Here is a 13,398-nt window from a genome sequence, read left to right as displayed (position 1 = left end):
GCAGAGACAGCAGAAAGGGCTGTGCAGAGCCATCAGAGTTCAGGAAATGTGTGTAACCATGGCCATGCCCACCTGCTAACCAGCCCCAGATCAAGGGGAGTGTGCTGGGATGGAGGGGAAAACGTGGGATTCAACACGTGTGTGTGAGAGGAGGAAGGAGACCATTCCCAATCCTGCACTTGTGCCTGCTTACAGCTGCTCTCCAGGCCACAGAGACTGGGGGTTAGGATTCAGGGCAATAAAAAAGCAGCTCTGCAAATACACCTGTGGGTGATGGGGTTTGATTTGCCCTGCCCTGCTCTCTCCTCTCCCTGGAGTCAAGGGCTGTGCTGTGGATTTGCCTTTGCCTCCTGTCCTTACAGCCCTGCAGCATCTTCCTGCAGTCAGGGGTTCTCCAGGAAAAACAGGGAATTTGTGTCAGCTTTTTAAGGAGAGCAAAGCAGAGCTGTTGCCTCTCAACCTTCTCTACCCCAGGGGCTGTGGGGAGCTGCTAACACCATCTCTCTTTTTTTGTTTTTCTTCCTTTCTTTTCTCTCTCCTTGTTCCAGAAAGTTTGCACCAAGTGTGGGATAGAAACTGTCGGAGCCCAGAAACGTCCCCTGTGGTTGTGCAAGATCTGCAGTGAGCAGAGAGAGGTAAAACACAGCTGTGGGGGGCTGGGGCTCAGCAGCATCCCCCTGCCCAGCCCAAATCTGTGCACAGCATGTGTGGGCTCTTCCCTGGGCCTTGGAAGGCAGAAAATGGGATTTGGGAGGCTTGGCTGGAGGCCAGGCAGGCTCAAACACACACAGGGGTGACAACTTTGTTTTATGAGGGGGTGAAGGGGAAAAATCACATTTGGAACTTGACTTTGTGGGATTTTTCTAGCTCTGGCCATAAAGATGTTGTTCCCTTACACCCTTTCCCTCCTCACTCTGTGACAAATAAACTTGGCTGACTTTTTTTTTCAATACAGCTTGAGAGATGTAGAGCATAATTTGTCCCACTAAAAATAACTAGAATTGCAGCCTTTAAATCTGTTTTCCTCCCTGCCTTCAAAATCCCATAACTTGCCAGTGTGTGAGACTTCTAATGCAGGTCTCTAAATTTTTATATCCTTCATCCTTGACTTTGCAAAAAAAAAAAAAAGTAATGGGCTGCCTCAATTCTTGTCTGGCAGCCAGCATCCACCAACATCAGGGCTCGCTGCTCTGTGCTGGAGTGAAGTCTGTGAATTTGTTCTGTGATTACAGATGGATTTTCACTTGTTCCCATCAATTTATTTTGGGCTTTGGCTTGTGGTCCTTGAGCATCAATCCAGTCCAGCTATTTCAGACCAAACTGCACCCAGCTGTGTAACCTGGGTGCTCTGCTAAATCAATTTTTGAAGTGTGGTGAGAGTGTTTGTGCAGGTGTTGGAGGTGCTGGTTTTGTTCTTTGTTTTTTTAATTAGTTGTGGAAACTTTGCATTGCTTAGGTTTTACATTGGAGGGATTTTTTTGTGTCCGTGTTCAGGTAAAATGAGGAATACGTGGATGCTGACAATTGAAATTACCAGCAGCAGTGTGGGTAGGGCAGGAAGAAAGCATTCCAGCTCCCTGGATTTTGATAACAATTTGATACACTGAATCATCTAGATGTTTTGAATTCCAGATAGAGATCCCAAAATAGAGAGCGAGGCAGGTGCAGGTATTCTTTGAGCTCTGCAGGGAAACGCAGGGACTAAAATTTGCTTTATTTCCTTTATTCTGTTGTTTTTTTTTCAATGTCTCTGTACCACTGTGGGTTTTTTCCTATTTCTTAGAAAATAATAAGTAACCTGGTCAGTGGGCAGAGAATATTAATGTGTCCAGCACGTGTTATGTGTGGCCAGAGTGTGAGGGTATGATAACCTCCAGCTCTCACTCTGTGAGCCCTGAGATACAGCCAGAGTGCATCCCTGAGGAAAATAGATGGACCTTCCCTTCTTAGACCAAATCACAGCCTCAACTTGCCTCTCAACCTGTAGCTTCTGCTTTATTTTCCAATTCTCTTTAAGGTGGGTTCAAGTCTGTCTCCTTTTTTATTTATGCTGCTGCTGGTGCCCTGAGCAGGAGAAGGTTGGGAGGGTCACAGTGAGGGCACACAGACATCAAATCATCCATCCCCTGTGTCTTCCTACACACCCTGCCTTTATTTTGGGGGTGTGGGAACTGAGAATTAGAGAAACCTTGGGCAAGGGAGTTGAGGTAAATCAGAATAAATGTGGCCCAGCAGGATCTGGGGTGCTGGGGTTGGACATCCCATGCACCAGCTAACAGCTGCAGCCTGTGGCATTGTCCACACTCCTTCATCCCTTCATTTCCCATGTCATTGTTTAGCCCTGAAGGCTGGAATTGAGCCGGCAGAAGTTTAGTGGCACGTTAGGGTTGAGGTTGGGGTTAGGGTCCCCCTTTTGCAGCCTTGGTTGTGATTAAAGCATCACCCAGCCTGGCTCAAAACCAGCTCCAGAGCTACGAGCTGTGGAAACATCAGCCCTCCAGTCAGAGCCCAGTGCCTGGTGCCCACAGATCCCTCTGGGAATCCTGTCCTCAGCCTCCCTGCTGCTTTCTGTTTCCTTGGGAGGCTCCTCTGGGAGGGCTGTGCTGCAGGGCCACGAGCAACGAGCTGCTCTTGTTTCTGGAGAGTGGAGGCGAGGGATGGGCTCTGCCTGCTGCTTCCTGGGACCCTGCCTGCATCCAGGCATCCCAGGCAGAGCAGCAGGGGATGGCCAGGGTGAGGGGCTGTGTCTGCAAAGGGAACATCCCCCAGCACCCTCAGGCAGCCCCACACCATCAGTGCATCCTGGAGGAAGCCAGACCTCACCTGCATCCCTCCAGAGGTGTTTGTCCCAGCTGTTTGCAGAGGGAGCAAAACCCTCCTTTGTTTTTCCAGGATTCTGTGGGTGTTTTTTCCTTCTCAGTGTCTTTGGATGCTGTGGATTGTTGTTTAGTGCTCCTGCAAGCAAAGGCAGAACCAAATTCAGCTCACATTCACTTCTGAGGGCAAGGATCTCCCTTCCTCCTTCCCTCCTCCTTTCCTTGATCGTGCTTCACCTTTCAGCAGTCAGAGTGTGCAGGGCTGATCCCCTGGGGCAGTGCTGCTCCTGCAGCATCCCGTGGGAGCCCAGGGATGCTGATCCTGGCTGCAGCCAGCACAGGCTGTGGGTTTGCAGTGGAACTCCCCGGGAATGAGATCCGAGGGCAGAAAGGGAGCAGCTCCTGCAGTGCAAGGGCTGCAGCAGCAGAACTTGGCTGGTAAATGCACAGCTGGAAGGATTCCCTGCTGCCAGACCTCTGGCACAGCAGCACTGCCCACCCTGAATTAGCTGTGCCTGGCCGAAATCTGCCTGTCACCTCCTGGCCTGAAGGGGAAAAGGGACCTGCTGGGTTTTGTCAAATCCCTGCCCAGCCCTTTAACTCTCTGCACAGCCTTGTTTTGACTGGTGGCACCAGATTCTGCAGAACACCTTCCTGAATTACCCCTTATACATATATTTTTATATATATATCCATAATTAGCGATGCTATCTTTGTAATTAAAATCCTCTTGGAAGCGTTTGTGCACATTTACATTTGAATTGACACATCCAGAATTGTAAGGATAATGAAAGCAGTTTCAGTGGGGTGGGGGGAAAGCTTTCTTTTTAAAACTCCCTCGAATATGAAAAGGAGTGTCAGCTACCCGGGACCTGTTAAAAGTTTTAATTTGCCCTCTCTGCTTCACTTTCCTTTTCATTCCTTCTCCTCCACTACACAGCATTTTCAAGGCTGGCTGCATTTCTCAGTTCATCACAACAAACCTCGCAAAGAGAGGAGCAGAGTCATCTCCTCCCCTTTTGCCCCCGGGGCTTCCCTTTTCAAATATCCACTCCTACCACTTGGAACACTGTAAAGCAACATAAGCTTGGGGTTATTCCTGCCTGGCATGACGATTTCCTGGCAAAACACCCCACGGATGGAGAAGGGTGTTTATTTTGGGTGACTCTGGATTGAATAGGAGCGATGTGCACCTGTTTGCAATTGAAAGAACTCATCAATAGCCTCTGCCGTATTATTTTGGGGGTGGCAGCAAGTAGTTAGACTCAAAATAGTGTCCTCCAGAATAGAGCCACGGGTGGGAGAAAAAAAAAGAGGCCTGATTGAAAGGGGGATGATAAATGGTTGAAGGCTGGCAGGCAGTGCAGCTTGAGAAACGCCGGGGTCAGGGGGGCGATGGATTTTGCTATTCCAGAAACAAAGCTGGGAATGGTAATTCCACTGCCTTTTAATTTCCTTCATCCTCAAGTGCCCAGTGTGGGAGTCGGCAGCAGCCTGCTGTAAATAATGTAATTGGAAATCTCTGTGTTATGGAAAAGCAGATGAATGCAGATAACGAGGCTGAGGAGCGCTGGCTCTGCCCAGCGGTGTTTGCTGGAGAGCTGGGACAGACAGAGGGACTCTGTGGGGCTGTGCTGCAGGCAGGGCATGCCAGCAGCTCCTCCCAGGCAGGCTGCATCTGCAGGGGCCTTTTTCCTCGCTGTAGCCCACAGCAAGCTGCTTCCCCACCTTTTGGTGTTGGTTGTGTCAGCCTGGGAAGGTGAAAGTGGTGGTTTTCCTCTCACCAATGTTGCTGTGAAAAAGGGCTGCAGGAGGTGGTGGAGCAAACTGTGGCTTTGTCATCAAGCCCAAATTGCTGTGAAGGAAAGGGCTGCAGGGTGGGAGCACTGCATGGCACGAGCAGGAGGTGCTGGAGCAAAATGTGGCTTTGCAGCAAAGCTCTTTTCTAAGCATCTCTGTTTGGGGGATGTGGTTTGGTGAGGAGGGCTCTGGGGAGGCTGCAAGTGTTTGTTGTGATTCCCTCAGCTGTGATCCACCTCTTTATCAGCAAGCCCTAATGTTTTCCCTCTTCAGGAGCTTGTTTTAGCACTTGTAAGCTCAGAGCAGCAACATGAGTCTCACCAGGGCCCAGTGATTCTCTGTCAGGTCCCATTTCCAGGCTGCACTTGAAAATGCTCGATAAAATCCCCATCTGCTTCTGCGTGTGTCACTCCATAGCTGCAATGATGGCTTGATGCAGCTTTAATGGGAATATTATCAGGGTTGGAAAAGGCATTTATCTGTCATGGCCACGGCTGTCCCTCTCCCTGGTGATGTTCCAGCTCCACCCAAACTCAGACTGCTGTGGGGAGCAGATTTCACCTTCATGTGAACTGGTGGGAGCAGCATCCTCCCTTCCTTGGCAAGAGTAAGCTCCTGCTGATAAACAAGAATTTTATTCTCAAGGCTCTGTTACAGATGTATTAATCTAAAATCAAGCAAGGACTTTGCTGTCAGGCCACTCTACCCATCAATCAAATGCCATCAATAGCAGTCAACAACATCAACCTTGGGTCAAAACATGGAGTTTTAATCCAAGAATGCTCAAACTGCCCCATGTGCAGAGCAGGATGTGATCCCTGGTCCTTTGGGATGAGCTGTGCTGCAGACCTGGAGGGGCAGAGGGACTGAATCCATCCAGGGGAGAGCGTCTTGCTGCAGTTATTTCAGAGCTGATTTCAAAACAATTTCGCTGCTGCCATAATAGGACCAAACTCTATTAGAAGCACCAATTTAAAGGGAATATGTATGCAGAGAATCAATTTTATAGTAGTATTACCACATCAGAGCTGGGTGTGTTATGTCATTAACTCTTTCTGTAACGACTTGCTTTGGGGGAGTGAGGAACCTGGGGGTGACCAGCCTTTGTTGCAGCCACCCGTGCTGTGTCTGATTGGTTTTATGGTGTGTCTAAATTGGAGCTTGCCTGAAGATAATAGGTCTCTCCAGTGCTTCAAATTAAATTACAGATGTTGCAAGGTCTGTTCAGAGAGTGACTGCACCAGAGGGCTGTTTCCTCCCCAGCAGTTCATCCAGGGAAGGTGTGTGTGCACCAGATCCCCAGCGTGTGTCAGGGATGGACAATTTCCAGCCCTGTCCCTGTTCTCCTGCTGCTCCTAAAAACTCCAGCCTTCCCCAGGGACCCCTGGGCTTGCCCAGCCTGCAGCTCCTGCACGGGCCACGTGTACCTGAGCTCTGTGCAGAGAAGTATGTCCCACACTTCAAAATCTGTTGCATTTCTTGATTCTCAGCGAGCAGAGCCCGTTCCTGCAGGGTCCCTGTGCTGCTCTGCCATGTGCTGTTTGACACACTGCACCAACTGCTGTGAGTCCCCACGTGCCAGCAGAAGGGACAGAAGGAGCTGTGTCAGCCTGTGCCTTGCCTGGCTGGGTCACTTTGGCTGTTGGCAGAGCAGAGAAGGAGCTGCTGAGGTGTCCTGCCTGCCAAACCCCCTCTGCAGAAGAACAACTTGCAGTCTTGGGGAAATTGGCTTCCCAGCTTTGTGCCTGGATGGCAGACTCACCCTCCTGCTGGGAGAACGTTGGTGGAGCTGCAGGATGCTCTCACCTGCTGGTTTGCAGACCCTGCTGTGATGCACGAGCCTCCCCCTTGCACGTGTGCTGGGTCACAGCCGCGCTCTGCTTTCTTCTCCTGCTGGGTGGATTTCTTTAAAAACCACATTCCCAGCTCCCCCTCTGCATTCAGATCGCCTGCACTTGGCTTTCAAGACCCCAGACACAGAGATTTGAGCTCTCTTGGTGGCTCTGGGAACCAGGCAGCCATCAGTGTAGTGGGGCTGCTGCTGTCCTGCTTTTTGAATGTCAGATTTTGTCACTACAGGTGTCCTCCTGAATGTCAGGTTTTGCACTGCCCTCTGCCTTCATTAAGCTCTAAAGGCTCTAATGTGTTGCTGCAATTAGGGATATCTGCATTTGCACCCACTGCCATCATGATGAAACTGTGTGTAAAGTGCTTTGGGAACTTGGAGTGGGAACACTGATGATCTCCTTCACTGAGAAGAAGTGCAAGAAGTAAAAAATGATATTTTTACTATGTTAACTTATTTTTGCCCTGGCTGTGTCATTAGCTCATTATCAGGCTGCTGGAAGGCACACAAGAATTAGGTTTGTACGAGGCCATTTCTCCTTGTCTGAGCTGCCACCCTTCTCCCTTCCCCTGGCTTACAGCAGGCTTTATATTAAATATACTTAATAGAGTGCCTTCATCATAAGCTGCATTAAAGCTAAATTGGAGAGGAGAGGCTGTTCTTACAGCAGATATTACAGTTTAGTGCTCGAGGTCCATTTCCTGCTGCAGGTTCAGGTTGTTTGAGTGTTGTTCTCATTCTGGGGTTTTCAAGCTCGTTACACGACCTGGCTTGGCCTGGATTGCTCTGTGAGATGAACACTGGGCTTGTGCTGCAGGTCCAGCATGAGGCAGCACTTCTGCCATCCCCTTCTGCTCCTCCTGCCATCTGTACCTGCTGCTTCCTCACAGCTGGGATTTTTCAGCTGTGGAAGGAGGACAGAGATGAATCTGAGCAGGAATTTGGGATCGGCGCGAGCGGCTGGGGGGGAGCTCATTTTGTTGTACAAACCCAGCTTAAAGTGTCCTGTCTGTGTCTCTGGCAGGTCTGGAAGAGGTCTGGGGCGTGGTTCTACAAAGGGCTGCCCAAGTACATCACGCCTTTGAAGAGCAGCAGCAGCAGAGCCCTGGAGCTGCAGGGCCAGCCCTGGCAGGGCGAGGCGGCCGAGAGCATCGGGAGCAGCCGCTCCTTCACCTGGGCCAGGGGAAAAGGTTGGTTCTCCCACCCAGAAGGAGCCAGCTCCTTCTCCTCTTGCTTCCCAGCAGTCAGGGAAGTTGTCTGTCAGAGGTGTTGTCCCACGAGGTGTGGTGTGTTCCCCATGTGGATGTTGGAGTTTCGTGGTTTTTGGAGGATTCGCTGATATTTAAGTGCATGTTGGTGGCACAAATTAGTCCCAGTCCTCCTGGAGTGCCTGTCCTACACTCCACCCCTGCTTTCCTCCATTCCTTGCAGCCCTCACCCCACTCTTTTTCATTCCTTCTCCTTCACAGAACAGAGAGCTGCCTGAGAAGCTGCTCCTGCTGCTCTCCAGGGACTGTGCCACTGCTGGACAGCACTGTGCAGCCAAGGCTGACCCAGTGGCTCATTCCCCCCCGCCTTGCTCCTCGTTCCTGCTGCTCTGCTGGGCAGATTCCTCAAGTCGCTGTGAGCTGGGTTAGGAATTGCTCTGCCAGCATGTGAGTGCTGCAGAATCAGAGCTGCTGCCAGTCTGCTTTGATTTCCTCTCTCTCTGGGTGGATTAGCAGAACTGTCTGGCCTCTCCCCTTCTGTTTTTTGCTGTTAGATCCCCTCAGCTGGAGAAGCCCTCTCGAGTGAACCAGCTGCATGCACTCCTCCACTTAGCAGAAGTGCAGGGGGAAATAACCTTTTAATAAAGAAACCTCAGGAGCCTTGGGCTTACAAACCTGCTCTTCAGGGCCCAGCGAAGAAAGCACTCCCAGCCCTACTGTAACTTTTGTAATTAAAGACAAATTAGATCAACAGTAGATGGTTATGTTGCCCTCCAGGAGATTCTTGGTAGGAGTTGTCTTAGCAGGACTGATTGATGAGGTTGTTTTTTGTTCACACAATAGAGAAAACGTTAAGAGTTGAAGCTGTTGAGCCCAGGCCTGGCCTGCTACTTAGTTCAGCTTTTCAACTGATTTCTGTTTTTTGGAGAAGGCTTCCCCATAAATACAGGCAGGAGCAGGGGGAGGACAGCAAAGTGACCTTTGGTAAGCTTTGATGTGGGTGGTGAGCTGCCTCTGTCCCTGCTCTCTGATGTTTGTCTGGCTGCTGCTTTATGGGTTGGGTAATATTAATTTATGGCTTTATTTTCTGGTGCTTTCTTTCCCTGTTGCCCTTCTCTGTGAGGCTGCCTGTCCTCTGGCCAGCTTTCATTGGGCACTGCAGGCTGTAATTCATCTCTGGAGCTGGGAGCTTGTGCATCTCCCCCCTCCTTTTACCTCCTTTGAAGCTGCCAGTGCTGGGACTCCTGCTCTTTGTCATCCCCCAGCTCTGCAGGGCAGCCTCCTTCCCCTGTGGAGATGTGGATCCATGATATTGCCACGGTGAACCTGCAGCTGGAGCTGGGCTGAGCTGGTTCCCCCTGCCTGGCTGGTGGCATTTGTCAGCTCACACCTCGTGCAGCTCCCCCAGACACGTCCTTGCAGCTCGGAGCACAGCCCTGGAGCTGGCTTGGCAGGATGTTCCTGGGAATGAGCTCTGGCATTTAACACTCCTCCCTCTGACAGGCTGCTCTCCCCGGGGTTCCCATCATCTTGGCCAGCCCTGGCCAGCCCCTCTGCTGGTCTCTGATGTGCTGAAGGAGCCAGCTCTGAGCTCTGCAGGTGGGGCCAGCCCAGTCCTGCCACAGCCCCTGGGCACCCTCCGTGCCAGCAGAGATGGGACAAACTTCAGTAGTGCCTTTTTCCCCCCTCAAAAGGGAGGGATCAGTGTCAGAACCTGGGAATTTGCTCCCACTGCAGGAGGGTGGAAGGCAGAAGTTTTATTTTTGCACACCCAGTATTTCTCCTGTGCTCGCTGACACTGGGATTTGCTGGTGCCTTTAGTTTTTCTGTTATAAACAAGCAGTTGCCATGGGAACCCTGCTATTAATTAAGGCACAAATGTATTGTCAGGAGGAGAATAGCAGCAATATTTCTTTTGCTGGGCAGCAGCTCTGCTCCATGTGCTGGAATGTGGGTGGGATTCTGCACTGGGTCAGGGGGAGGGAGCAAGAGCAGCAGGGTTTTCCTCATCCACGCTCTGAGCTGTGCAGGAAAAAGGTGGGAAGCAAACAGAACTGTGATCCCTGAGCTGCTGCACTCTTTGGCAGGAGGGCTGCCTGCTGCTCCCTGGGGGATTTTCCTGTTCCATCCCTGTTGCCAAGCCATGGGATGTGCCCGAGGCACGGGAGCAGCAGCTGGGCAGGGGGGATGCAGTGGCCAAATTCCTGAGGGATGGAGCAGGGAGGGATGTGCTGGGGAGGGTCTGCAGGCCACCAAGGGAGAGCCCAACTTGCCAACTTTGCAGTGCCAAAGCTGCAAACTGCAGCTCCTGAAAGGGACAAGGGCTGGGTCCAGTCACCTCTTCCTTCTTGGAGGAGCACAGGGTGTGATCTGGCAGGGGAGCTGCCCTCAGTGCAACCCAGGCTGTAAAAATCCTCATTTTCTCTCACTTCCCCACCTGCAGTGACCAGGAAGCTGTCGCCCTCCCTGCTCCCTGTGCTTGCCAAAACTCTGGGTGCTGCAGGGCAGCCCTGCTCAGGGTCTGTGCTCATCCTGGGGCTGAGATTCCCACGTGCTTTTGCTGTTTCTGGCAGCTGCAAGAGGTGCCAAGGGCTGTGTGTGTGTGCCAGGCTGGGCCCTGCCCTGCGCTGGCAGCACCAGGGAGCTGGGATGGCTCTTCCTGTGCCAAAAACACACATTTAATACCAGCTCCCAGCCCCAGCCAAGTGCTCCTTCCCCTTGGCTCAGCACAGCCTCCCCATGTCCTGATTTCCTCTGGGGTAGAACAGCCAGCAGTTGTCCTTCACCACCCCCTGGGTGCCCCTGGGTTGGGATTGAGCTCTGCCAGCAGCTGCAGGGCTCCAGGCTCCCAGTGAGTGACCCATTCCCTGGTGGAAATATTGCTTTTCTAGCAAGTTTTATCTCGGCAGATTTTGTTTTATGAGCTTTTTTTTTTTTTTCCCAGTCAGCTGGAGATAGGGATAAATCTGTTCCATCCTCTGAAAGAACAGCTGTCCAACAGTTCTTATTGATATATCAGCAACTGCTGGAACACCAGATTTAAGACTTCTGGGCTCTGGAAAGTGCCAGCAGAAGGTTTTCATGAAGGATTACCTGAAAGGGAGACTTTGGTGCAGTGAGTAAAAGACACTCTTATTGGCAGCAGAGGAAATGAGAGCAGACAGGGCTGGTCCTGTGGTGAGAGTGCCTTCGAGTCATTAATATTTTCTTCCTCTTGTGCTGGTTCTCTCTGAGCTGCTGAATGGCAGCAGGACAGGCAGCTAAAGTCACCTCCACTGATTCACTGGGGCCTTCTCCAAATAAATCCTGGCTCCCAGCATTTTCAGAGGATTCATGGAGGAAGGAGCTGTTCTGAGGAAATGGATTTTATGAATCCAGGAGAGCAAAAAAAAAAAAGAAAAAAAAAAAGATGATGACCAAGTGGAACAGGACTTAATTTTCTGAGAGAATTGAGCAATAAGATGGTCAGAATGAGTCTTGCAGCTGAGATTTGGATTATATAGGGGAAAAAAACCCCACTCTGGTATGTATGGATTGTTTTAACAGTGTTTATATAGAACCCCCACCTCTCCCAGGGAGTTCTGAAGATGTTTTTCCTGAACCTGAAATTCCCAGGTAGTAATGAAGATGTTTTTTAGACAAACCTTTGCTTTGAGGACTCTTAGCCAGCATTGCAGCCCCCCAGCTTTTAAAAGAGCCTTTTTCCCTGCAGGATGTGTGTGAGGAGCTGCCTGCCAGGCAACTTCAATAATGCTTTGCAATAACACTGGCTGCCAGCTTTAATATCCTCAGAGATGTTAGCATTACTTTAGGTATTCATTCCTCTTTTTTTTAAAATGAAATATTTTGTGTAGTACAGATCCTCGAGTACAGGAGTGCCTGCAGAGGTGCTTGGCAGGAATATTTGACAGCTCCTGCTCTGTGCAAGGGGAAGGATTCCCATCCTGCTGCCCTGGGGAGTGCTGAGGGGTTTGGGCTGACACAGAGAGATGAAATGACAGCTCTGTGTTACCCTTGTCACCTTGTTCCTCTGCACCCACATCCCTCTCTGAGCTTGGGAGGAACTCTGGTGTTTGTTCAGTCACAGAGAAAATCACTTCTCACAGCAGTGTGAGCTTCTGGAGATGTCCTGGTGGACCTAAAAAAAAATCCTTGGGGCTTCCTTTTTCCACAGGAGAGCTGCAGGTTCCAGTGTCACCTGCTTTACATCCCTCATGGGCTGATTTTGTACTTTTCACCAGGAGTTGGGACCTGCTGTTTGAAGTGGCTGCCAGGAGAGCTGGTATCTGCCTGCTCAGATGGAGAAGTGCAATCCCTCAAACAAAAACCAGATTTTTTTCCCATTACCTTCCTCCTCAGCCTCACAATTTCTGTTCTGAGATCAAACCACCACAAAAAAACCCAGGAATTGGGAAAAACACCATTTTTATTTTACCCAGAGCAGCTGGCAGTCGAGTTATCTTTTACACCAGTGTAAGCAGCAGAGGTGTTTGCATAATTGCATGGAAAAGTGGAAAGAACCTGCCAGTTTGGGAAGCCGTGTCTGGCAAAATGAGGCTGCTCCAGCTCTTCTGGAAAATATGGGGAGTGGAAAGCAGCAGGAAGAGAGCCAGGATTCAGGGGGAAGAAAAACACAGAGGAAAAAAAGCAGCTTTGAGACAGGAGAAGAGGCTCCTTGAGGAAAAGCAGTGACCCTTTGGAGCTTTGGGGGATGCTGGAGTAACAGAGTTTGCTGATGGGGATGATTGGATGTGCTCAGGATTTATCTGATGTTCTCCTCTTGGATCCTGCCACGCTGGAAATGCAGCTTGGAGGGGAAGAGCCCCTCTGCCCACACTGCCCAGGGGTGGAGCAGGTGCAGCTGAGCAGGAACCAGCCCTGCACCTTCCCTTAGAGGGTCAGGGGTGCCTCACTTGGGGTGGGAGGCAGCAAATACCAGGAGGAGGGGGCTTGCTGGGGTGCTGGGATGGGTCAGTGGGAGCAGAGGGTGGCACAGGAGCACCCCCGTGGTCCCTGTCAGCTTTAGGAGAGAAGCCCTGGTGGTGTCTGCACCTTCTGGAGTCATCACTCATCTGCAAGGGGTAAAACCACATCGTGCTGGAGAGGAGCAGCTGGGGGGAGCTGCAGGTGGGGTCTCCTTTGGGGGGGGAGAAGGTGAGCAGGGAGGCAGGGTTGGTTCCTGTCTGATTTGCATCCATCTGGCAGCTCTTTGGGAAGTGTTGGTGAACGCTGTGAGTAAATGTCTCTCTCCTCTCCCTGACCTTTCCTGCAGTGGTTTCCAGTGACAGTGAGAGCGACTCAGAGCTCAGCTGCTCCAGCCTGGATGACAAACCCGTGGGACCCAGAGGCTCTCAAGGGAGGAAGCTCCAGGCAGGAATGGGTGAGGAGCTGCAGGTCCTTGTGGCTGGAGGGTGGGAGGTGAAAAGTGCTCCGATGTTTGGCTCTTGGCTCAGCTGCTCTCCTGCCCTCCCTGCTGTGCTGGGTGAGGGTCTGAGCCTTTTCCCTGGGATTTCTCCCTGGCTCCTTCCAGGGCCTGCAGCATTCCAGGAGCTGGGAGCTGCTCCTTATTGTGTTGTGGGGATCCTTGTGGCAGGGAGGAATGATGAATCTGACTCTGTGTTCTCAGAAGCCATATTATATTATATTATATTATTTTATATTATATTATATCATATTATATTATATTATATTATATTATATTATATTATATTATATTATATTATATTAT

The 13,398-nt window shown here is 50.8% G+C and overlaps 1 protein-coding gene across 11 annotated transcripts in view; it reads left to right on the top strand.

Moving 5' to 3' along the window:
• RPH3AL (rabphilin 3A like (without C2 domains)) overlaps positions 1–13,398 on the top strand; it is a 47,670-nt gene that overhangs the window by 14,040 nt on the left and 20,232 nt on the right. For all 11 annotated transcript variants that reach the window (XR_010349505.1, XR_010349503.1, XR_010349502.1 and 8 more), the window contains 3 exons: positions 549–635; positions 7,487–7,652; positions 12,943–13,050. Coding sequence is in view for 1 of the 11 variants with exons in the window: in XM_064395055.1 (XP_064251125.1) it covers positions 549–635; positions 7,487–7,652; positions 12,943–13,050 (361 nt within the window). In the remaining 10 variants the exon portion in view is untranslated. The remainder of the gene's footprint in view (positions 1–548; positions 636–7,486; positions 7,653–12,942; positions 13,051–13,398) is intronic.

Source organism: Passer domesticus, chromosome 19, assembly GCF_036417665.1.
Source record: "Passer domesticus isolate bPasDom1 chromosome 19, bPasDom1.hap1, whole genome shotgun sequence".
Taxonomy (NCBI): Eukaryota; Metazoa; Chordata; class Aves; order Passeriformes; family Passeridae; genus Passer; species Passer domesticus.
This window is presented reverse-complemented; position numbering and strand designations above follow the sequence as displayed.